Here is a 24,627-nt window from a genome sequence, read left to right on the forward strand (position 1 = left end):
GCTGTATTTTATGGATATATACATTCCTCATATAACGTATTATATTAAAAGAATAAAAAACATGGCAAAGGAATCCATGTATCTACTTTAAAATAGTGGCTTTTGGGGCGCCTGGGTGGCGCAGTCGGTTAAGCGTCCGACTTCAGCCAGGTCACGATCTCGCGGTCCGTGAGTTCGAGCCCTGCGTCAGGCTCTGGGCTGATGGCTCGGAGCCTGGAGCCTGTTTCCGATTCTGTGTCTCCCTCTCTCACTGCCCCTCCCCCGTTCATGCTCTGTCTCTCTCTGTCCCAAAAATAAATAAACGAAAAAAAAAAATAGTGGCTTTTGCTGGATAGATATGGAGGAATATCACAACAGGAAGAGGACCTAATGATAGGACATCACGTTCATCTTATTTTTCACTCCCCAACAGACAAAAGAAAACTAAAGCAAACATGTCTAAATGGTAGTATTTGTTAAAACTGCGTAATTGAACATTTTTTTGTTATTATTTGCCCCTGTATGTAAATTTGATATTTTATAATACTTTGAACGTTACGTTATATTAAAAATCCAAGTTCACATCAGATATGACAGTGGACATAAAACATTAGTTGGGATTTAGGAATGTATAGGGAATTTTATAACATTTCTATGGTCATTTTAGGACAGTAACATTCGAATCATTTTTGACATGGATTCACCACTTTTCAGTTGTTTATAAATATTTTCCTAATATACTTTCCCCACGATTGCCCTTCTAGACAGCAGAATGCTTCTGTTCATGTTTATTGTGTCCCTGCAGGTGGACAGTGTTATGAATACAAATGGATGGCCAGTGCTTGGAAAGGTTCTTCCCGAACAGTCTGGTGTCAAAGGTCAGATGGTATAAACGTAACAGGTAAACCTCCAAATTTCTTTGGTTTTTGAAAGTCTTCCTGTAACACACATGCAGTTGGTTAAACAATTAAGGAAACAAAGATACTCAAGGTATCCAAAACATGTTTCGAATTCAGTAACTAGGCTATATATAACTGGCGACCAATGACTATTTTTTAATGTTTCAATTAAATTCTCCCCCATCTAGCCATTTTAGACATTGCTGCATGAGTTTGGTTAAAATAGTCTAATTCCAATAAATTATCATAATTCTCAGATTATCTTTTCTAACAATTTTTATATGTGAATAACTTACCACATGCTAAATATATAGATATATATTTTGTTTCTGGATCTTAGAAACCATATACATGCAGACCAAAAATATTACAAAGGGAGTATGGTTTTACAAATCTAAGTACCTTGATACTTAGATAATTCAGAAATCTATGTTTTAGTTTTCTATTCATTAATAGGTAAAATCTGTTGGCAAATCTCAAGCCCAGACTATCTGGGCAGCTAACCCACTCTGTCTCCACTCAAAAATTCTATACTCAAAGAAGAAATCCAAATGAAAAATCTTTCTGAAATGTCCCTTGACCCAAATATACCCCCAAAGAGCTTCTCTAATCTGCAATTACTTTAAGTCTCCTTATCTAAACTCAGTAAATGCAAGGGATCTTAATGTCCCTATGAAGTAGCAAGAAACTTGGCTCCAGGTATGTACTGAACCACCTTGCAAATTTCCTAGGAAAAAAAAAACAAGGTTGGAGCCAGAACCTCAACCTTAAACATATGACCCAAAGATCTAAGATCTCTCCTTCAACAATTTATTTGTGTAAGTCTAATCTATAGAGATCTTCATAGTGCAGCAGTAGCATGAGTTTGACAGTTAACTGCTTAGGGGAACCTGCTGACTTACTGCCATCGTTTTGACCCTCTGGCAGGGAGAGAAAGTAATGTGCATTTGGGTGTCTGTGAGTAATGTCCATTTATAAATTTAGCTGTAATATATACATCAAGATAACAGGAACAGGAATCAATATGCTCTTTGGAAAGCATCAATTTTTATATTAAATTTTAAATTACCTGCATTTATTTAAACGTAATTACTTATTTCCTCCCTATGAAAGCTGGAACAGGATATCAAATTATGTTTTTGTGAAGGTAAGATTTTATACATGACAAATCTGTATCAAGAAACCATTGATAATAGCAACCCCCAGTGGACACATATATAACAAAGAAGAGACCCCCTGCCAGGAAACTCTTTGCTCTCTCTCAGTATTAGGCAGAAAAGGTTCCAACCACACCACTGTTAAGAGGCATATAGGGAGAAAGAGTCCTGGGAAGGGAAGCATAGATTTTCTAAATTTGAAGGCATTTATAGAGGTGGTACATTCGACTCAAGTGTTGAAAATGAAGGTCTGCATTCTTTAAACTATTCAGAGGGGCTGTTGCAGCTTCCCCAGAGGGTCCTATTACTTCTCAGGGCTTTTTTCCAAATATGGATGCAAATAATATTTGTTTGCCTTTTCTTCTACATATTAAAAGCTCTTTTCTCACTAAAATTGGGGATAGTCCCCAATGTCAAGGTAAGTCAAATTTTAAAAGACTTACTGTAGAAATCATATGTTCACCTTCTTTTTAATTCATTAAACTATTCCATGTATTTTTTTCTAATACTCTTTGATACCAAAAAGCCAACATGTAAATGATTTGTGATAAACTCTGTGTGCATTCTTCTTCCATATTTTAGGAGTGGTAAGATTTCTTTATGAGAAATAGACAAGCATGTGAAGTATATTACCTACCTTGACCCCCTACTTCTGTTTTATGAAGTTGTCCTTATTAGAAATCAAGATGTTATTTTCCTTTTTCTTCATGTGTTTAATGATAATAACTCAAACATGGACATTTAACTGCAATTGCCTTGCAATGACTAACTGCTTTCCCATCACAAATTTTTTTTTTTGATGAATAGTGTATTTACATTATTGAGAGATAAGGCAAAGAATTAACAATAGTTATCTTTGATTAAATCCCAGGGGATGATCAGTTCCATAAATAAAGGAAAAAACTTTGCTTTCCTAAAATTCTGTTCAAGTGAGCAAGTATGGTTTGAAACTCTAAGTTCCTTCCATATCAGCAATATGGTTTCTCTAGGACATCTGTTCCCATCTTAAAACCTCACTTTTAACAATTTATGCAGGCACACTCTACTTGAAAAGAAGAAAGAGAAGGAAGAAAAAACAGAGCTGCCATGTCAAGTTTAAACAATAACATAAATATACCTCCTAGTAGCTACAAGTGTTTTCTTTCCTCTACCCCCACAACTCCTGAATTAACAGGAATTGTAAATTTTCTCAAAGAAATACGATTAAAGAACATGTATGTGGTAGTCACGTAAATTAAAGAGACATCTCAAAGAATGTGACAACTATTTCTTTGAATAGCCAAGAAAAAAGTTAACTTTGAAGGAAAATTAAATCTGATTTGTAATGTTAAACTGGGCCAACAGGGGGTTCTAGGATAGAAATAGCCCTTGTGCAATTAGTGTTTTCAAATTAGCAACTAAAAAACAAGCACTTACTGAACACCTGCTGAGTTCCAGGTTCTGTGCCATCTGTTCTGAAGAAGAACAAGAGTCTCTGGGGCACCTGGGTGGCTCAGTCAGTTAAGCATCCAACTTCAGCTCAAGTCATGATCTCACAGTTCTTGAATTTGAGCCCCACGTTGGGCTCTGTGCTGACAGCTCAGAGCCTGGAACCTGCTTCAGAATCTGTAACTCCCTCTCTCTTTGTGCTTCCCCTGCTCACGCTCTCTCTCAAAAAATAAGTAAATGTTGGGGTGCCTGGGTGACTCAGTCGGTTGAGCACCGGATTCAGCTTAGGTCACGATCTCACGGTCCGTGAGTTCGAGCCCCGTGTCGGGCTCTGTGCTGACAGCTCAGAGCCTGGAGCCTGTTTCAGATTCTGTGTCTCCCTCTCTCTCTGACCCTCCCCCATTCATGCTCTGTCTCTCTCTGTCTCAAAAATAAATAAACGTTAAAAAAAATTTTTTTTAATAAGTAAATGTTAAGAAAAATAAAAAAGAAGAGCCTCAAGTTCCTATATAAAGTGGTCAAGGTTAACCAACTATCTCACAATCAGTTGCTCTTGGAAAAATCCATGGATTCCCAAAGTGGTTCAGGATTCAAAGACACGTCTATACAATAGTGTATTTCTATCATTGCAAGAGATGCTGCTTGTCAATGTATGATTTTCTGTTCTGCAGGGGGCTGCTTGGTGGTGCGCCAGCCTGATGCTGACAGGTCTTGTAACCCACCGTGTAGTCAACCCCACTCTTACTGTAGTGAGGTATGTGTGAATTCATTAGGATAAATAAACTAGCTTCATTATTTCTCCCCCCACTGACTCTTGTACAGTCCATTCCCCCCCCCCCCCAAAACGCACGTCTTGAGGCCTGCAACTTAATTTCTGGACCTCTCCGTTTATCAATGTAAATAATTCTGAACATACTTGTTTCTGTTAGAATAATTTGTGTACAGTAAAAAATGTATGTCCTTTTTTATGTAGTTAAGACAGAAACTACATGTGGTAAACTTCCAAAACAATACTTCTTGAAAGCCTTCTCTTCAAGTCCTATCTGTCATGCTTTCAAAGATCACCTTATATGTGTAGAAATCCTCTTGTTCTCCTGCAGATGAGGACATGCAGTTGTGAAGAAGGATACACTGAAGTCATGTCTTCTAATGGTACACTTGAGCAATGCACACTTATCCCCGTGGTGGTGATACCCACTGTGGAGGACAAAAGAGGAGATGTGAAAACGAGTCGCGCAGTACATCCAACCCCATCCTCCAATAACCCAACAGGACGGGGAAGGACCTGGTTTCTACAGCCATTTGGGCCAGGTGAAGTGACTAGACAGTGTTGATGTAGAATCTCTTACTTATACATTTAACCATGTCAAAGGATTAAAAGAATGAGCAAGCATTTTCATATGAGCTATTAATTATTTCATCTGTATTCATTTATTCTGATACTGCCATATATTATGTTTGTACTATTATAAAAAAAGCACTCATGCTCAAAGTTCAGAGAAATGACTTTCTTCTATGGAAAAAAATTTAGGGTATTAGTTATTTTGATCTCAGACCTACATTTACAAGTATAATTACGATCATATTGAATAAAGAAATCTAACAGTGAAAATATTAATGAGGAAAAAAGTGTATTGTCATTCAGAACTGGAACAAATAAAACTGTAAAGACATTCAAGAATTTTTCATTTGACCACAGACGGGTAATAATTTGAACCTAAAATAGGAACATCAGTAATGCAGTGCTGTGCCAAGGGGCACTTGGTGGCCAGCCCAATTTCTATCAGCTCTTCCGTTTGATAAACTGAAGTAATCAGAACCTGTACTAGCATCAGATACAGAAGGGCAGGGATGGAGCCTTCCTGTCTAGATGGGATGATCTAAATTTGAAGACTGACCAGACCCCTGTCATATTAAACAGACATTCTTAATGTGTCTAGTAATGGACTTGAAGCCAATACAGGCAAAAGCTTGTAGGTCTAATAAAATGCTATCCCTACTCTGCATACTTTCTCTCCCCAGTTGAAATCAACTATATGCTTATTCCTAGAACTAACGCTGGTACTTAAAATTGTGCTATGAAGGCTATATGGTAGGTAAGATCATGATGGTGTTTCTTACACCAAGAGGAATTGCTAGTTAGTGACCAAAGGAAATCTCCAGGCAAAGCCAGGTGCAGTCTACCTTATACTTGTTAGAAACATGAGAAAAGAAAGAATCCTCATAGCTAGCACATCTCTCTTTGGAATGTATTAAGTCAAAACACTTTCCCTTACTGGAGAATCATTATTAGGATTTTAAGTATTTTCAGTTTTGGAGTGAGGTAGCTCAAATACTGTGATTTAACCACATTATCCCTGCCTTGGTAAGGTTCTTAGCTGAAATACAATATATTTTGCAAAGCTGACTTGTCTTTGCAAACACGGGAAACTCTTCTCTCAGTATTCAAGATTGTGGACCAGCAAATGGCTGTTAGCAATTGTGACCTTGAATAAGAATCCATGCAGATCTCCTCAAATCAAAATTGGTTTTTAAAAAGAGTGTTTTAAGTTTAATATATAACTTCCCTAAAGTGAGTATTTTAGTATATTAAAAAGGTTTATGTTCTTAAAAAGTACATTTAGGCATTGTTCTTGGTTTTTGAGGAACTCAAAGATTATTTGTTGAAGAACTCTCAGGGCAGATTTTAAACCAGTGTCTAATTTTTTAAGTCTTTAGAATTGAAAAGAAGGCTATTTAGAATATTAACAGATTGTTGCCAACTAATGGACCCCCTGGGTTGATCCAGCTTCAGGTAAAAAAACATTTGTTTTTGATGCCTTCCAAATATTAAATAAACCAGAGTGTCTCTGAAGTCCATTTGCCCAATCTATAATTTTTGCACCAATAGCACCTTTAATTTTATGTATGCAACAGAAAATTTATGTTGATGTGAGTTTCAGATTAAGTTAGGTAAGGTTATTAATACTATCTTCTAGTTGAAGTTTATTCTCAGCACAAAACTAAGAAGTTCAAAGAAAATAAGACCAGAAAACCAAATTAGGGAAGTTCCTGTCTTGCCTAATTCCATATAATAGAAAAGTTAGAAAAAAATTATTCAGAGTTAAAAAGTTATATGTTATAATCAAACTTGGCTATTTTCGCAAATGATGTTGTCAAATGAACCTTAAAATACAGTGTAAGTGTAAATTAGATAAAAGATTAATTCTAAAAAAAATGTTGAATAGATTCACTTTCAATTCATGTAGGAAAAAAAAAGGCTAAAGTGACAAAATTTATGTTCAAATACCTGTCTGCATCAACCCTAAGCTATTGGACTTTCTTGAAATTGCATTATTTTTCTTCTTGTAATTGCCATTCTTAGAGTGAAAATCAGAACAAAATGTTTATTTAGCATTACACACATATTTCATTTGAACTAAAATTTAGTTAAGCAGCAGCAAAAATTTAGGCATATAAACTTGAAATCTGAACACAAATTTAATTGAAAACATTATTTCTTTGCCTTTCAAGTCTCATTGATAATTTACCTTTAATGAAGCAGCATCTAACTCATAGTAGCAGTGTTGCATTCATCATTAACTGTGCCTAAGCAATAATTCATTTTGTTTTGAAACAATGTGGTCATATGTGGCTGGTCATTGGTCATAGTTAAAGACTGTCTCATATATATATATATATATATATAATCACACACCAAACTAATGTAAATTAATGACTAATATCCATTCTTCTTAGATGGGAGACTAAAGACCTGGGTTTACGGTGTAGCAGCTGGGGCATTTGTGTTACTCATCTTTATTGTCTCCATGATTTATCTAGCTTGGTGAGTAACTATTTCACAATCTAAGGGGGCACAACAATCTATTTCAGCAAAAATACTGTCGGTTGACCATAACACAGGAACAGCAAACTATATCAAATAAGTATTCCACATTGAGTGTTCGTCTGCAATTCTAAATAAAAATGGCTTCTGTCATAGTTGGTCTAAAACCTACCAAATCTGAGCCGTTTGAAATCTGAAAATGAGCCAGAGCTGCGCCAGGTCATCTTAAGTGTGTTCTCCTTGGTTCTGCAAGAGAATACTGCTTCATATGCTTACAGTGAACTCCAGACTGATCCTCAGTTACCACTGGAGGAAGAGATTATGGTCATACCTAATCCGATTCAACTACCTTTTTAAACATATATTATAAATTATGTATTATTTACGAAGATTTCTGCTCAAATATAAATGACTATACTACAGTATTTCCATTGTTAGTACCAGAGGAATTCCATTTGATAATTCACTTTTATAAGATAATAAAATACGGGAGGAGTTCTTTTTCAATTTTATTCAGACCATACCTAAGAAATTCAAAGATACCAGAGTATCCAATTCTAAGATTGAATTTAGGTCATACAGGCAATTAGCAACTTTATCAATACATTTCAGAGTTTGTCATTTGAAACAGTAAAATTTACAAATGATTCTTTCTCCTATTGTTGTTGTGTTGTTTACAGCAAAAAGCCAAAGAAACCCCAAAGAAGGCAAAACAACCGACTGAAACCTTTAACCTTAGCCTATGATGGAGACGCAGACATGTAAAATATAACTTACCCTGGCAACAACCAGTTTCAGATTTCTGACTTTGCAGTAGACATCCAGAAGCCACAAAGCTCTTCATACTGTGTGAATTAAAATGCAATGTAACTTTTTAAAAGAGCATCAAAGAAAGGAGTGAAAATCACAGTGCCATTGGAGATATTAAGACAGTACCACTTACAAAAAAACAAAAAAACAAAAAACAAAAAAACAAAAAAACAAAAAAACAAAACAGCCCTGAGAATTCTAGGAGTTTTAGTTGAATACATGCTGCATTCTAAGTTTTCTGTGATCTTTTCTGAAATCTACCAACTGACAATTCACATTCATCTCTAAAATATGGTTGTGGAATTGTTCAGTTAGGATGCCTGATCCAAGCCTCTGTCGGCAGTGTTAACCCGTAACAACATTTTAGCATGAAGAGTTTATACCAAGATCTCTACAATACTATAGTGAAGCATAACAACATGTATACGCAATTGAATGATACACATTACTACGTCAGACTATGTACTTGTTAATAAGCAATTTTAATGGTGAATAAAAGATAAGCGAATAAAAGATAAGCTCTAAGCGGAGCAGAAAACCCATTGAGTAAATTCAGCATCTTGGTCGTTGATGATAGCTTTCATTAACCTGCATTTCAGAGGCAAAGACTTTCTTCTAAGAATTAGTTCGTGTCTTTCTCCAAAATACGAATGCTGGACATGTACTAGGATCTTAGAGAAAAAAAAAAAGTCCTCAAGTTCAGTATTTTATAGTGGTTATTGTCTGGAAAACTTATTTGCTTGTGTTAATATATTTCTACTTTCCCTAATTTTCAAACTGGTTGCCTGCATCTCTTTTGCTATATGGAAGGCACATTTTTGCACTATATTAGTGCAGCATGATAGGCACTTAACCAGTATTGCCATAGAAACTGCCTCTTTTCATATGGGATGAAGACATATGTGCTCAGAGTGTCATGGAGACATTTGCAAGTTCTTGTATTCTAAAGAGTACAAAGTTCAGTTTGGATGGCAACAGGATGGAATTCGCTATTACATCTGCTGTATACACTCTTCCTCATTGCTGCAGCCATTGCGAAATCAACCACATGGCAGGGATTTAAATGTTCAAATCCCGAACTCATTAACCTTTCAAAAGATGGATCTCTCTAGTTGGTTTTTAATTGTACTTTGAAGGCTGTTTATGACTAGATTTTTATATTTGTTATCTTTGTTAAAAAAAGAAAAGAAAAGAAAAAAAGGAGCTGGTTGTCTTTTTAATTTTGAGCAGATGGAGAAAATAAGGTCTTGATAATTTTTGTAACTAAAAGGAATCAAAATTGTGTGTTGACTCTTCTTTTTCCTGATTCACATTCTTCGTTTCATGTCAAATGTATCCATGGTTGTGTCTTTCTTACTACTAAAATTTGAAGGAGTCTTTGTATGGTTTCAAAAGCTAAAATTTTCAAGAGAGAATAAGTGTTTTGCCCAGGGCTTTGTTAAATATCTAGACCAAGGGTCGCAAAATTTTCTGTCAAGGCCCAGATAGTAGAAATTTTCAGCCAGGTCTTTGTCACAGCTTCTCAATTCTGTCATCAGAAGAATGCAGGTGTAGACAATACACAGTACATAGAAGAATGAACACGGCAGTTTCCCAGTAAACCTCCCATTATAAAGACAGTCATCAGGTCACATTCATTTGCAGGTTGTGGTTTGCTGACCACTGGTCTAGAAGTTTTTTCAGTGCTTACCTCTTAATTGTGTCATCTTTTGCTTTCATTCATTTACCTTAGAATATGAGAACTGTTTAATTTCAAAAGTGAAAAGGAGTCATTCAACTTTTTCACTGTTTTGGAAGTAGTTGTATTTTTCACAGAAGTAGCCCTGGGAAAGGCACAGTGAAGTACTATCTATCTGATTTGGTAGACTTCTTGTGTGTGAAAAGAAAATTCAAAAGGTGCCATTAAAAAGCAATTCCATTTTTCAGGCAACATTTACTGCAACAACATTTTGTAGAGGGGAGGACATTAGGTTTTCAGGTCTTTTAAAAATAGTATAATAAGCTATTTTATCTTAAACATAGCTGTGTTGCTATAAAAGTGGTTTAGACTAGGTGTTTTACATTCATAGTAGAGTTTGAGCTCCCCCTGCTGTTCATTGGATTATTTGCAAAGATTACAAAAAACATCAGATTATCAGATGTTGTTGCCTCAAAAATTAACAAATTTCTACCTATTTCACTAAGAATTAAATGTAGAAAGCACTAATTCCTTATTAAACATTCACTGTATTAGGCAAAGCAAATCACTTAAAAGCAAATAGGTGGTCACAAAGATGAGAATTTTACTTTAAATCAAAGATTTAAACAAAAAAAACTCATAAAAACAAATTCCATTGCATCTGTCTTATTGAAGAGAAGGAATAAAAATCATATGATTGTTCTAAAACTGTGATCGTCAGTGTATGCACTCAGGGGTCTTCCAGATAATCCTCAAGTTGATCTCTTTGAATAAAATGAACTCCATTTGTACAAAATGGTTGAGAAATAATCTGCAGTTACTTGAAGAATTTAGCTAACAGCCTTATAAAACGCATGCAGCACCTACTAACTTTGAAGTTACTGAATAGAATAAAATAGCATTGCACAAAAGCTATACTTCTGATATTGTAAAAGGTCACTAATTCAGAAGGCAGATCAGTATCGTGTAACCCATATATTAAGAATTAATGAACTGATCAAAATTAATTTTATGAAAATACATTATTTTATTCTTAAATTAGTTACATTTTACAACACTATATATATGAAGGAGACTGGGTTCAATGTGACCTAACACTAGGGAACGTATTGGAAGTTCACTGTTAGGATAAATACTGGGTGGCCTCTTGTTACAAAGATGGAAGGCAGGACATGTAGCCAGCTGGCTATTTTGGACAAATGAAGGTTACTATATTCATGTTTACAACATGAAAATAGCCTTAGTTTTGTTCCTGGCATGAGGCAATAATGAGTGAAGTACGTTACTGGAATGTCATAAATATTTTATTCCTCCTGTTCAATTCTAGCAGTTCAGGAGGGGGATATACTAGTAACTGGTCCGTTGACACTTTTGCCTTACCAAAATGACCTGTGAGCCCACAAAAGATTTAGAACTACGGCTCTATAAACATGAAGGTCTGTTTGGTTTAAAAAAAAAAAAAAAAGAAAAAAAGAATGACACAGTATTATACTATTTTGTTGGATTGTTTCAATAGAAACCACACAAAATTGGCACAACTGATCTCTCTTTAGAGGGTGATTTGCTTCTTTATCACTATCTTCATCTAGGATATGGACCAGAATTCTTATTTGAAAGCCTTTTTGAAGACACTATAGTGTAGCTTCAAGCTAATTTAGAAAGGAGTGCATAAAAGCATGTTCTTAATTATAACAAAGCACAAATCACTTATGACAAAACAAATACTTCTTGAATTATCACATGTAAGATACTCTGCTAGACACTGTAAAACAATTAGTCATGACTTTTGTATGGAAGACATTCAAAACAAGGAATTATGTTTAATGAGTGAAGAAGTTACTTAAATCACCCTTTACTCGATTTGTCTCTAGTGTGAGATTTTTACCTTGTGTAATGTCCATGTCTCAGGCCATGCTGTTAGGCTTTTGCTGTAACCCTCCTTTGCCCTCAGGTAGGTGGCAATGCTCATTGTGGCTTAATCAGAACACTGTTAAGTTCCTGGACATTCCAAGATAAAGCCACATATGCAGAACTTCTTACAGGAAGTAATATCTCTCAGTAACGTCCTCTAAATCTCTGTACCCATTGCTCCTTTATGATCATTTTCTCTGGTGTCTCTCTGCTCTCTTAACAACAATGTTGTCTACTTTTCTCAGAACTGCCATCTACCAATGCATGCTCAAAGTGTTAAGTAAGGGGGGGAAAGGTGAAGCTATTTCTTACCTATTACAGTCCAAGTGTCACTTAGAGTGTGAACATCTTGATTCAAACAAAATGTAAGATGTAGAAGACATACCCCCCTCAAAAAAAAAAAAAAAAAAAAGACTTTCTGTAAAAATGTCAATTTCTATCCTCTTAAGTATGACCCAGTTATCTCTCCCTCCTCCTCACCTCTGTGCTCATGTCCCACCCTGTTAAGAGAGGAAGGCAGGCCTGTACCTTACAGAAAGGAGAGCCCCTTCTTGGGCTTAGTGGGAGCTTGAATAGATTTGTAAGAATCATGCTTCCAAAATCATCTGAGATGTATGTGTAAAAGTATTGCCAAATTCAAACGTGTTTCTTGTTCTATTTCCCACCAAGTCCGAAGGTGTTGAAAGGGAGAGCCTTACGGGAAAGAATTTGCGAAGAATCTTGTCAGCAAGTGAGCTTTCTTAGGTCTAGTTTACATGTGAGAATACAACATCTGCCTGTCCCACCTGGTCCCATCTTCAGGTAGCCGTGACTACAGAAGAGGATTTCGACCTCTTAAACTGGAGTGTGGGCCTAGCAAGCATGACTCTTCATAAAAAGGATGTTTTGCAGTGTGATGATGGTAATTCTCTGTCTAGCAGGGACACTGAAAATGGTTATGTCTACTTTATTGAGTAAAACATGCTAAGTGGATAGAGTTAACGTAGTTTTATGTTTTCATGCTTCTACCCAGCCAGATCTGAAAACGAGCAGTATACGAAAACTTTTAGTTTGTGGCAGTCATGTTTTCAGCAATCAAAATCTCTAGTCTATTTAGAATGTAAAACTGTCAGTCTTGTGTTTCGTAGACTTTTTTTTTCTTAAAAGCAATAGTTTCTAGAGCATCTACTTTGAAACTTCAGTGAAATTTTCACAACTATTTTTCAGCAATCTATGTGTGTTTGTTTTTAAAAAGTAAACATTAAGATCCCCTCTCTGGTACTTTTTCCTGCCTATTTGTAGCACAGAGATTTGAAGAGATCAGTATCTGTCATTGTAAAATATAACTTTATTAAATTTGCAATATGTCTTTATATAAATTATAATCCCCTAAGTGTTTTTTTGTTAATTTAATTACATGGATATTTATTTTGTTTAAATAAGGAGGCAGCTGTCTAAGAAGTTTTTGTTAATATTACTTTGTAAATCGTGTAATGTAATTTATTTTAAATTATGTACATTTCTTTTTTAATGCACAAGATGTCTATGTACAATTACAGATTTGAAAATAATGTCACTAGCTTTATTCAGTTAATACAGATGGCATGTGAAGATGTAATATGCTTTTTTACATTTTCATATGGGTTATTTGTAAATACGTTGCCGACAAACATAAACATGGAGATCATTTTCATTCTACTCAAGTGTACTTTTTAATTTGCATCATTTGCTGCTCATAGGTGGGTTAAAATATGTATATATTTCAGTGAATATCCAAACACTTTTACTGCTCTATTGCCTATTCCTGAATCTTTTTTTTTTTTTTTTTTTTTTTAATAACTCTAGTGGAGAAAGTTCAAGAGACACAAACCTTAACTTTAAAAGTCTGCTGAGGCCACCACATTCATCATTGTGGACAAATGACCTGTTGGTGTCCAGTCAATTAAAAGAGCACCAGCAGAGGATAATAAGACACTCTCGAACAGAGTGCAACACTAACTGCCCCCTCAGTTGGAAGGCAAATCCCTCCCTGTGCCTTTCTCCTTATGTCTACTAATAAAAGACCAAACCTATCAAACAAGGTAGGAGGTCACACATTGTTTCCAAATTAAGATGCGCACATTCACAAAATCAGAAAGGGATGTGTAAATTACTGCCAGTGCAGCTAGGAGTTAAAACATTTTCTGAAATAGCTGTTTGCCGCAATATAATTAAGAAGGGAACCCTTAAACTTCATATATGATACCCCTCAAAATATGCAGCTAGCCTCAAGTACTTGATGGAAAACTCATTTTCAGTCTCCTTATATTCCATATTGTTCATGACAATTTAATCTAGATGAAAACATGTTTCAATCACCCAGATAATTCTTTTTTATGTGTCTAGATATGCAGTGTCAAATTACTAACTTCAAGTTTTATGTTGCAACTCCAGTTTATGTCCTGCAAACACAAACATGAACATGACTGGTCTATATTCCATATTTGCTGCTGCTTTTTTTTTTTTTTTTAATTTTTTTTTTCAACGTTTATTTATTTTTGGGACAGAGACAGACAGAGCATGAACGGGGGAGGGGCAGAGAGAGAGGGAGACACAGAATCTGAAACAGGCTCCAGGCTCTGAGCCATCAGCCCAGAGCCTGACGCGGGGCTCGAACTCACGGACCACGAGATCGTGACCTGGCTGAAGTCGGACGCTTAACCGACTGCGCCACCCAGGCGCCCCAATATTTGCTTCTTCTAAGTACCTAGTGATTTCTGTCATTAAACTCCGAACATACTCCAAAGGAAAGCCAACACACACTTCAAAGTACAGTTCACATCAGTGTCCATTACTCTCCAAAGATACTAAGTACATACAAAATGTTTAAATGCAGTCATGCTTTCTATTATTGCAGGTTTTTTTTTTTTTTTTTCCAGATGACCTTCCCTTCCCCTTTCCACCTTACTCCATAGCATCTCCCTGCTAAGGCAGCCTGATTTAACAATCTGATGTGGGTCCTGCCATGTTTTTCTTCTTGATCATATAGTCTTCTAAGTATGATGCGAACAGGGGAAGGAAGAGAGAAAGAGAAAAATGGGCTGAATTTAGTAGATACAATAGAAATCGGTTTCCTTTTTGTATGTATTACTGTTTTCAAACAAGTAAAATGGCCTTTGCCTCCTCCCAAATTTCATCAACACCTAAGGCAAATCTCACCATTTTTTGGTCACAATTTGAGTTATGACAAGACCCAAACCCATAGAAAATACTAAAGACTCCACAAAAAATTATTAGAAATAATAAATGAAGTCAGTAAAGTTGCAGTATAATACACAAAAATCAGTTGTGTCTATATACAAAATAGCAGAAAGAGAAAGAAAACAATTCCATTTACAATTTCACCACCAAAAATAAAATACCTAAAAATAAACCAAGGAAACAAAAAAACCTACATTCTGAAAACCAAAACAACATTCACTGAAGATGACACAAATAGGAAGATATTCAATGCTCATGGCCTGGAAGAACGAATATAGATAAAATGTCCATACTACCCAAAGAAATCTACAGATTGAATACAATCTCTATGAAAATACCAACAGCATTTTTCACAGAATAATTTGTATGGAAACATAAAAGACCTCAAATAGCCCAAGAAATCTTGAGAAAGAACAAAGTTAGAGGGGGTCACAATCCCAGATTTCAAGATACACTATAAAGTTGTGGTAATCAAAATAACATGGTACTGGCACAAAAACACACCCATAAGTCAATGAAACAGAGCCCCCCACCCCCCAAAAAAACCCCGCACTTATAGGATCAATTGATCTAGGACAAAGGAGGCAAGAAGATACAATGGGGGAAAGACAGTCTCTTCAGTACATGGTATTAAGGAAACTGGAAAGCTACATGCAAAAGAATGAAACTGGACCACTTCCTTACATCATCCACAAAAATAAACTCAAAATGGATTAAAGACCTAAATGTGAGACCTGTAATCATGAGACTCCTAAAACATAGGTAGTAATTTCCTTGACACTGACCTTAATAATATTTTTCTAGATAGGTCTCCTGAGGCAAGGTAAACAAAAGCAAAAATGAACTTTTGAGACTATACCAAAATAAAAAGCTTTGGCGCAGAGAAGGAAATTCTCAAGAAAACAAGACAGCCTATTGAATGGGTGAAGATATTTGCAAATGTTATATTCAATAAGGGGTTAATGTTGAAAACATATAAATAACTTATACAACTCAACACCAAATAATAATAGTATGATTAAAATGCACAAAAGGCATGAAAAGACACTTTTCCAAAGAAGACATCCAGATGGGTAACAGACACATGAAAAGATGCTCAATACAACTAATCATCAGGAAAATTCAAATTGAAACCACAATGAGATTATCACCTTAACACTGGTCAAAATGGCTAGACTCAAAAAATAACAAGTGTTGGTGAGGAGGGGAGAAAAAGGAACCTTCATGCACTGTTGGTGGGAATATAAATTGGTTCAGTCAGGATGATAAACACTAAAGAGTCCTCAAAAATTAAAAATAGAAATATGACAAGTGCCTGGTGGCTCAGTTGGTTAAGTGCCCAACTGTTGACTCTTGATTTCGGCTGAGGTCATGATCTCACAGTTTGTGAGATTGAGCCCTACATCAGGGTCTGCACTGACAGCCCAGAGCCTGCTTCGGATTCTCTCCCTCTCTCTCTGCCCCTCCCCCACTCTCACACACATACATTCTCTCACTGTCTCAAAATGAATAAACATTTTTTAAAAATAGAAATACCATACAACCTGGTAATTCCACTACTAGATATTTACCCAGAGAAAAAGTACTAATTCAGGATATATGCACTCTATTTTATTGTAGCATTATTTACAGTAGCCAAGATATGGAAGCAACCCCTGTCCATCTATAGATGAATGAATAATGATAATATGGTGTGTGTGTATATATACACACACACACATTTATATACATTATATATATATATATATACACACACATTTATATACATTATATATATACACATACACATTTATATACATTATACACACACACACACACACACACACACACACACAATGGAATAGTACTCAGTCATAGAAAAGGAGATCTTGCCATTTACAACAATAGGGATGGACCTAGAGAGTATAAAGCTAAGTGAAATAAGACAAATATAGTATGATTTCATTTCTATGTTAAATCTAAAAAAATATATATATATATTAGTAACAGACCAATAAATACAAAGAATCAACTGGTGGTTGCCAGAGATAGGAGAGAGAAGGAGGATGGGCAAAATGGGTGAAGGGAAGTGGGACGTATATGCTTCTAGTTATGGAATGAATAAGTCTGAATAAGTCAGCAGGATAAAAGGTACAGCATAGGAAATCTAGTCAATGACATTGTAACAGTGTTCTATAGGGAGAGATGGTATCTACACTTGTGGTGAACACAGCACATGTATAGACCTGTCAAATCACTATGTTGTACACCTGAAACTAATGTAAACTTGTGTGTCAACTATACATCATTTAAAAAAAAAAAAGTCCCCATCAAGCTATAATAAAACATCAATCTCTCTCATTTCCATTTCCTTGACAACTAGCAAATTTGAGCAACCTTTCATCTTTTAATATTGGATTCAGTTATCTAGTACATATGATTTTTAAATGACAATTCTGTTGATGCCATGTGGTTATTAATTTAATGCCTTCAATAGTTTTAACCTTTCAGTAAAGAGAGCTTTCTAGATTTTATTCCTCCAAAATTTATTACTATTATTTTTGAATCTCAGACAGAGATGCTTTTACAATGGCCTCTGCCACCTCACTCTTTGCTCTTTGCTCTCTCCTGGGCATGCTCACCCCCATCTCATGCTATTGAGGACAGTGTCACATGGGAGTGCTGAAGCTGGGTCCCAATGTTCTGTTAAAACCACCCTTTTCTCAAAGCTGTGCCTTTTCTCTTACTTCCACCGGGGACATTCTTTACTTCCATGTAGGCCTGGCCACTCTCTCACTTTACACAGGTGTGTGCTCAAATGCCACCTTCCTTGACTATCCTTGTCATTTTTATCCTCCTGCCCTTTTTTAGTTTTTTTTTTTTTTTTTTTTTTTAATTTTATGGCACTTGATACTATATATCTTTTTAGGTGTGTGTTGGGGGGGTGTAGTTTTTTACCCTTTCTCACACACAGGAGAGGCCAGGTCATCATTGGTTTTTCTCCTTGCCTGGAATGAAGCCCAGCACATAATAAGAATAATGAATTCTTGTTGGATGAATAAATTAACAAAGTAATTAGTGAACTGCAAGGTTTATGGGCAAAGAGTGGTTAAGATCACATAGCAGATCAAGTACAAGGAGGCCAGCAGAGTTAAGAAACAATTCATCTAGGGGCGCCTGGGTGGCGCAGTCGGTTAAGCGTCCGACTTCAGCCAGGTCACGATCTCGCGGTCTGTGAGTTCGAGCCCCGCGTCAGGCTCTGGGCTGATGGCTCAGAGCCTGGAGCCCGTTTCCGATTCTGTGTCTCCCTCTCTCTCTGCCCCTCCCCCGTTCATGCTCTGTCTCTCTCTGTCCCAAAAATAAATAAACGTTGGAAAAAAAAAAAAAAAAGTTAAAAAAAAAAAGAAACAATTCATCTAAAGGTGAAAGTTGTTAGTATTCCATCATGAATACATTTCATTTTAATTTAACTTTCCAGAAGTATGTTAACCTACACTCTTCAGAAGGCACACTGTTGACATAGACAGAACCCTAAAAGAAGTGGAAGAAATAAAAACAGTAGTGACAAAGCCTAACATCACAGGGGAGTGACCACTGAGAATATGCCAGTTATAAGAGGGAGCTGAGAAAATGGCAAATGAGGTAGGGAAGCTGATTAAGAACAGAACAATTGCAAATTTCTAGAAGCCCTTGTTCCAGGATAGAAAAGGAACCTGACTATATTATTTTATGGTATCAATAACAACCAAGTGAAATGCTATTTGCTTTAAAGCAGAAATAGAACAGTATAAAGTTACAATTTAGAGTGCTTCCTAAATCCCCATAACTCACTTTGGAACAATAGAGGGGGACTGTCAACAACCAAGCACATACATTAATAAATCATTTAAAATTCATTCCCTATAGAAAATAATGTTCTGATTTCCTGGAAAAGTAACATGAATTTCAAAATCGGAGTCAGCCAGTAAGTCTGGAAAGTAACATGGAGGAGAAAGTGAACAGCTTATGGAAAGGCATAGGCTCATAGCCCAGTCTTTCATAAACAGTGATCGGAGTGAAGACTCTGTCAAACCACGTCCCCAGGGACCCTCCAGCTGCTAGTCTGACAGCTGACATATAACCATACCCTTCTAAAATTTATCTTCATAAAAGGTTCACTCAATTTGTCTGCTGGGGAATTTTTTTTTTTATGTTTATCACTTCTTATTATCTTTGCCAAAGGGCTACTAGCCTTTTCTTCTCATGGCACTACCTTACCACCTATGGGAAAAGTTATTTATAAAAAAAAAAAATCAAGAAAAAGTATACTGGACATAGAAGGAGTCATTAAGTACAGAATTTTGATCTGGAATTGTATAAAAGACACTTGAAATATTTTTAATTTTTTTAATGTTTATTTATTTTTTCAGAGAGAGAGAGAGAGATAGTGAGTGAGAGAGGGAGACACAGAATCCAAAACAGGCTCCAGGCTTCAAGCTGTTAGCACGGGGCTCAAACCCAGCAACCATGAGATTATGACTGAGCCAGAGTTAGAGGATTAACTGAGTCACCCAGGCACCCCACAAGAGTTAATTTTTGTGTGCATGCCTATTCTAATATCTGTATGTAACAATCTACAGGAAAATCAAATTAAAAGGTGTCCTATAATGGAGTAAAAAAAAAAAATGATCAAGTGAGGCCATGCCTGGTAGTAATCATGATATAACGCACTTTGTATTATGCATTAAGGATTATGGCAATGTTTGACCAGTGATTAAAAAAAAAAAAAACTAGAGAGGACTTTGAGGGGCACCTGGGTAGCTCAGGCAGTTGAGCATCTGACTCTTGACTTTGGATCAGGTCATGGGATCCTGGGATCAAGCCCCTTGTCTGGCTCCAGCTGAGTGTGAAGCTTGCTTAGGATTCTCTCTCTCTCTCTCTCTCTCTCTCTCTCTAAAATTTAAGAATAAATAAACAGTTATTTGACACAATTCCCTTCAGAATTAGCACCATAGTGGCTTTCAAAAATCAGCAATTGCTGGCCAGAAACATTTAAATCTAATTATGGATCCATAATCAAAGCAGATGTGGCAATAAATTGGTACATTATCTCACTTTAGACTACAATGCCATGCATCAGCACAGTCCTTTGGGTATGTAAGTATTAAAAATAGTTCCTACCACTGATAATAATCAGTTCCTGCATATTTCATAGGATCTGTCTTACTACAGGATCTGTTTTACTAAGGAAGGATCAAAAGCCTTGGTTAAAGGTTCCATTTTACTTTCTGGTAGGACAAATGAGCAGGGCTGGAACAGAGAAGGAAAATAAATGACTTTTGAACTTAGCAAAAAGATTCCCATCAACATTCATAGTCAAAGATATGCCACTTAAAACAATGACCCAAAGATGGAGAAAATAAAGTTTGGCAATACATAATCTTATCAAATATGAGGCAAAAAAAAAAAAAAGATTTTTTTTTTAATCTTAGGAAAATATTAATTGATTCTAGTCACTGAAGGGCAATGGGGACACTATCTTTTTAATTAAAAATAAACATATCCTTTGACCCAGTATCTCAACTTCTGAGAAATAATCGTCAAGTCTACAGACAGAGAGGATAGAGGGAGACAGAAAATGTATAGTGCATGTGCAAAAAGATATAAAGCATGTGTGCAAGGATATAAGGATATTTAGCACATTTGTAGTTAAAAACATGGAAGCAACTACAAAGAATATAAATAATGAAAGTTTAAGTAATGGTGCATATGTAACACAAGACACTATGCAAGATTGTGTCTTTATGATTTTTTTTAAATGTTTGTTCATTTAATTTTGAGAGAAAGAGAGAGAAAGGGCATTAGCAAGGGAGAGGCAGACAGACAGAAGGAGAAAGAGAATCCCAAGCAGGATCCACACTGTCAGCTCAGAGCACTATGCAGGGCTTGAAATCATGAACTGTGACATCATGACCTAAGCCGAAATCAAGAGTTGGACACTTAACCAACTGAGCCACCCAGGCACCCTTGTATGATTTTCTCATTGCTGTCTTTAATTTTTCACAACTCAGTAATGGCAAAAATTAGTGAGAAATCACAGTACACACACATATTCACAAAATATTTCTTAATTATGGTTTAAAAATGGTCTTCAAGCCATTTAATTTTTTTGATATTTACTTTATTTTTTTAATATGAAATTTCTTGTCAAATTGGTTTCCATACAACACCCAGTGCTCATCCCAACAGGTGCCCTCCTCAATGCCCATCACCCACTCTCCCCTCCCTCCCACCCCCCCATCAACCCTGTTTATTCTGTTTTTAAGAGTCTCTTATGGTTTGGCTCCCTCCCTCTCTAGCTTTTTTTCTTCCCTTCCCCTCCCCCATGGTCTTCTGTTGAGTTTCTCAGGATCCACATAAGAGTGAAAACATATGGTATCTGTCTTTCTCTGTATGACTTATTTCACTTAGCATCACACTCTCCAGTTCCATCCAAGTTGCTACAAAGGGCCATATTTCATTCTTTCTCATTGCCAAGTAGTATTCCATTGTGTATATAAACCACAATTTCTTTATCCATTCATCAGTTGATGGACATTTAGGCTCTTTCTATAATTTGGCTATTGTTGAGAGTGCTGCTATAAACATTGGGATACAAGTGCCCCTATGCATCAGCGCTCCTGTATCCTTTGGGTAAATTCCTATCAGTGCTATTGCTGGGCCCTAGGGTAAATCTATTTTTAATTTTTTGAGGAACCTCCACACTGTTTTCCAGAGGGGCTGCACCACTTTGCATTCCCACCAACAGTGCAAGAGGGTTCCCGTTTCTCCACCTCCTCTCCAGCATCTATAGTCTCCTGATTTGTTCATTTTAGCCACTCTAACTGGCGTGAGGTGATATATCAGTGTGGTTTTGATCAAGCCATTTATTTTAAATGTTACAAATGACTGAAAATTGAGAGTCAAGATTTTTGAGTACAGTATGAACCTCATTTCCTCTTAATCATGCATTTGTAAAGCCAACTTAAAAATCAGTTACAGACCAACCAAAAAACAGGCTCTTCACTAAAGAGAACAGATAGTTACCAGAGGGGAGGGAAGGAGAGTGGAGGTGATGGGTGAAACAAACAAATGGGACAAAGAGTATATTTGTTGAGCACTGAGTAATGTGAAGAATTGTTGAACCACTGTATTGTACACTCGAAACTAATGTAACATATGGTAAGTATACTGAACTTTTTAAACGAATAATAAATATTTTAAAAAGCAATTGTGAACAAGAGCCCTTCAGTATAAATAAAAGAAAAAATAATTCTAAATAGTGGCCATTCGGAATCAATCTTTTCTCCTGCCTAAAACCCCCTATCCTCCAAAATTAAAAAAATAAAGACAAAAAACTTTGAAACCCTTAGGCTCATTGTTGCTAATGTAAGACTGAACTTTGGAAATGCCAAAGAAATAACAAATAAGAATTATCTTGTTTTAGCTATCGCTAAACAAGTTAGGTTTAATGGACTGAAAAGAAAGGTTTCTGCAGCTGGAAAAAGCAGCCCCGTTTTCTGTCTGTAGTGGTCGGTGCTTAACAGATAATGAGCAAAATGTGTGCGGCTCATCTGGCCTTCGGAAAACATCAAACACCAACTAGGAAGCACAGAGAACTGATCGTTGTCTTTCTGATTAGATATTCAGCCTCAATTGTTGAAGCTAATAAAGTAGATAGTGAGGGGGGAAAATGTGTTTCAGAGGCTTCTGGGTAAAAATATTGGAACAAATGTTTATCTAATTGGATTATCACTATACATCTTCTGAAACACTGTATTAGAAGGCTGTGAAGAACAAAAACAAAAAACACATGAGAAGCTTTTATCTTCCACCCTAAGCTTGTTAAAAAATTTGAAAACACTGGAACAAAACGTCAGTGGTCAATCCAAAGGCAGGTGTAATGAGACTATTATTTTGCCAAATGGGAAGACTTAGTCCTAGCATCCCCCAATTGCTTAGGTAATATAACTGCTGGCAAACTATATTTATATACTACATCGAGAGGAAATTACAGACAACGCTGATAGCCTGAGAAGGGCACTTGGTTAGTGAGCAATCCAAAACCTCTCAAACAGAAGGAGAGGTGATATAAGTATTCCCCAAATACAGGCAGTGATAAGTATTTCTCTACCAATTCAGTGAAAATTATGGGAAACACTATGTACTGAGCACCATTCTGGGCTCTCAATGGTAAGAAGTGGCAAAAAAAAAAAAACAAAACTTGCCCTCACTGATCATACATCCAAATGAGGGGAGAGAGACAATAAAAACAAAAATAAGGAAATATAATGCACTGGTTGGCAAAAATTGCCATGGAGAAAATAAAGTAGAATACAGGTGACAGGGAATGCCAGAGCATTAAAGGAGAGACCCATATGGTAAGAATATTACTTTGGATTCCTGGACCCAATCCCAGGGGTGGATCTGGGAAAGATTCACCATGTCAACAAGCAATGTTCTGGACACCAGCTGGGTGTCCTACAATTCAACTCAATTCTGACACTCTCTACCCAGAGGTAACATCAGGTTCCACAGCTTAAGGATTCAGTCCTGCAATAATACCCATCCCCCACTTCAGACGCTAGTCACAACCCGTGTTGTTACCCGAGCTTCTGACCAACTTGCTACAAATTGGAGGTTCCCAAACGTCATTTCTTGGACCTCAGATGCGAGTCCCAAATCCAGGCCCTGATCTTTACTTCTGACCAGACCGGCTATAAATCAAAGAGCTCACAACCCACTCCTTAGTTTCGATTAATTTGCTAGAGCAGCTCAGAGAACTCAGAGAAACATTTTACTTACTCAATTACGGATGTATTATAAAAGGATAAAACTCAGAAACCGCTGATTTGCATGGGGCAAGGCATGGGAAAAGGGCACGGAATTTCATTTCCATGCCATCTCCAGGACATCATGCTCCAGCACACGCGCGAGATCACCAAAGCTTTCCTAAAACCCTCGTTTTCCGTTTTTATGGAGGTTTTGTTACACAGGCATGATTGATTAAACCTTTGACCATTGAGGACTGAACCCAGTCTCCAGCCCCTCCCCATGCCCCCAGAATCAGGGGGTGGGACCAATCACACGGTTGGTTCTCCCAGCAAACAACACCTACCCTTAGGTGGGGTCCAAAACGCACCTCATTAACATAATGAAAGACACCTGTGTTGCTCTCCATCCCAGGAATTTCCAAGGCTTCTAGGAGCTGTGAGCCAGGAAACTTGGACTAAGACCAAATAAATATTTCTTATGATAAATCACAATATCACAATCTACTTAGAAAAGTTGAGCCTGGAAAGAGATAGACAGGGGTCTCTTTCTTGTAGCCTACCCACCAGGAGAAATGACATAGCAATTCTTGCGGGAAAGTTCTTTTGTTTTATAGAAAACTATGCACAATCGAGTGGAGTTCACTTTTCTACTTGCAAGATTCTACTGATTTGGGGCATTTCTTTTCCTTTTTGTATTTGGTTTAACAAAGTTTATTCAAACTGTTTCTAAAAATGTCATTACTAAGTCTTTAGCCTGATAATTAAATTGGCCTCTTAACACCAAAATTGTAACTAAATGTTGCTTGTATAAACAGCAAGATTCTAACCAAACACAAATCCGTATTTTCAATATCGGGGAAAATTTTTAACATTTCTGTGGGCCAATTTATCCTCACATTTTGAGGCCTTGTGGCTATTTATCCTCTGTGTGGTTTACTCTGTTCTTTTC

The 24,627-nt window shown here is 36.5% G+C and overlaps 1 protein-coding gene and 1 long non-coding RNA gene across 4 annotated transcripts in view; one reads left to right on the forward strand and one right to left on the reverse strand.

Moving 5' to 3' along the window:
* Nucleotides 1–13,365, forward strand: part of THSD7A (thrombospondin type 1 domain containing 7A) — a 449,664-nt gene extending 436,299 nt beyond the window's left edge. For 2 of the 3 annotated variants that reach the window (XM_086695275.1, XM_086695285.1), the window contains 5 exons: nt 785–880; nt 4,135–4,217; nt 4,564–4,774; nt 7,202–7,289; nt 7,970–13,365. In XM_086695275.1, the coding sequence (XP_086551401.1) occupies nt 785–880; nt 4,135–4,217; nt 4,564–4,774; nt 7,202–7,289; nt 7,970–8,054 (563 nt within the window). In that variant the 3' untranslated portion in view covers nt 8,055–13,365. The remainder of the gene's footprint in view (nt 1–784; nt 881–4,134; nt 4,218–4,563; nt 4,775–7,201; nt 7,290–7,969) is intronic. The other variant, XM_086695294.1, reaches the window with a different exon arrangement.
* Nucleotides 787–23,845, reverse strand: LOC147583237 (uncharacterized). The gene is made up of 4 exons (XR_015246693.1): nt 23,710–23,845; nt 8,067–8,134; nt 4,529–4,660; nt 787–917 (listed from the first exon to the last, which is right to left on the reverse strand). It is a non-coding gene; the product is annotated as an uncharacterized LOC147583237 (long non-coding RNA).
* Between the last annotated feature and the right edge of the window lie 782 nt (nt 23,846–24,627).

Source organism: Puma concolor, chromosome A2 (genome assembly GCF_028749965.1).
Source record: "Puma concolor isolate L17-30 chromosome A2, mPumCon1.1.hap2, whole genome shotgun sequence".
NCBI lineage: Eukaryota > Metazoa > Chordata > Mammalia > Carnivora > Felidae > Puma > Puma concolor.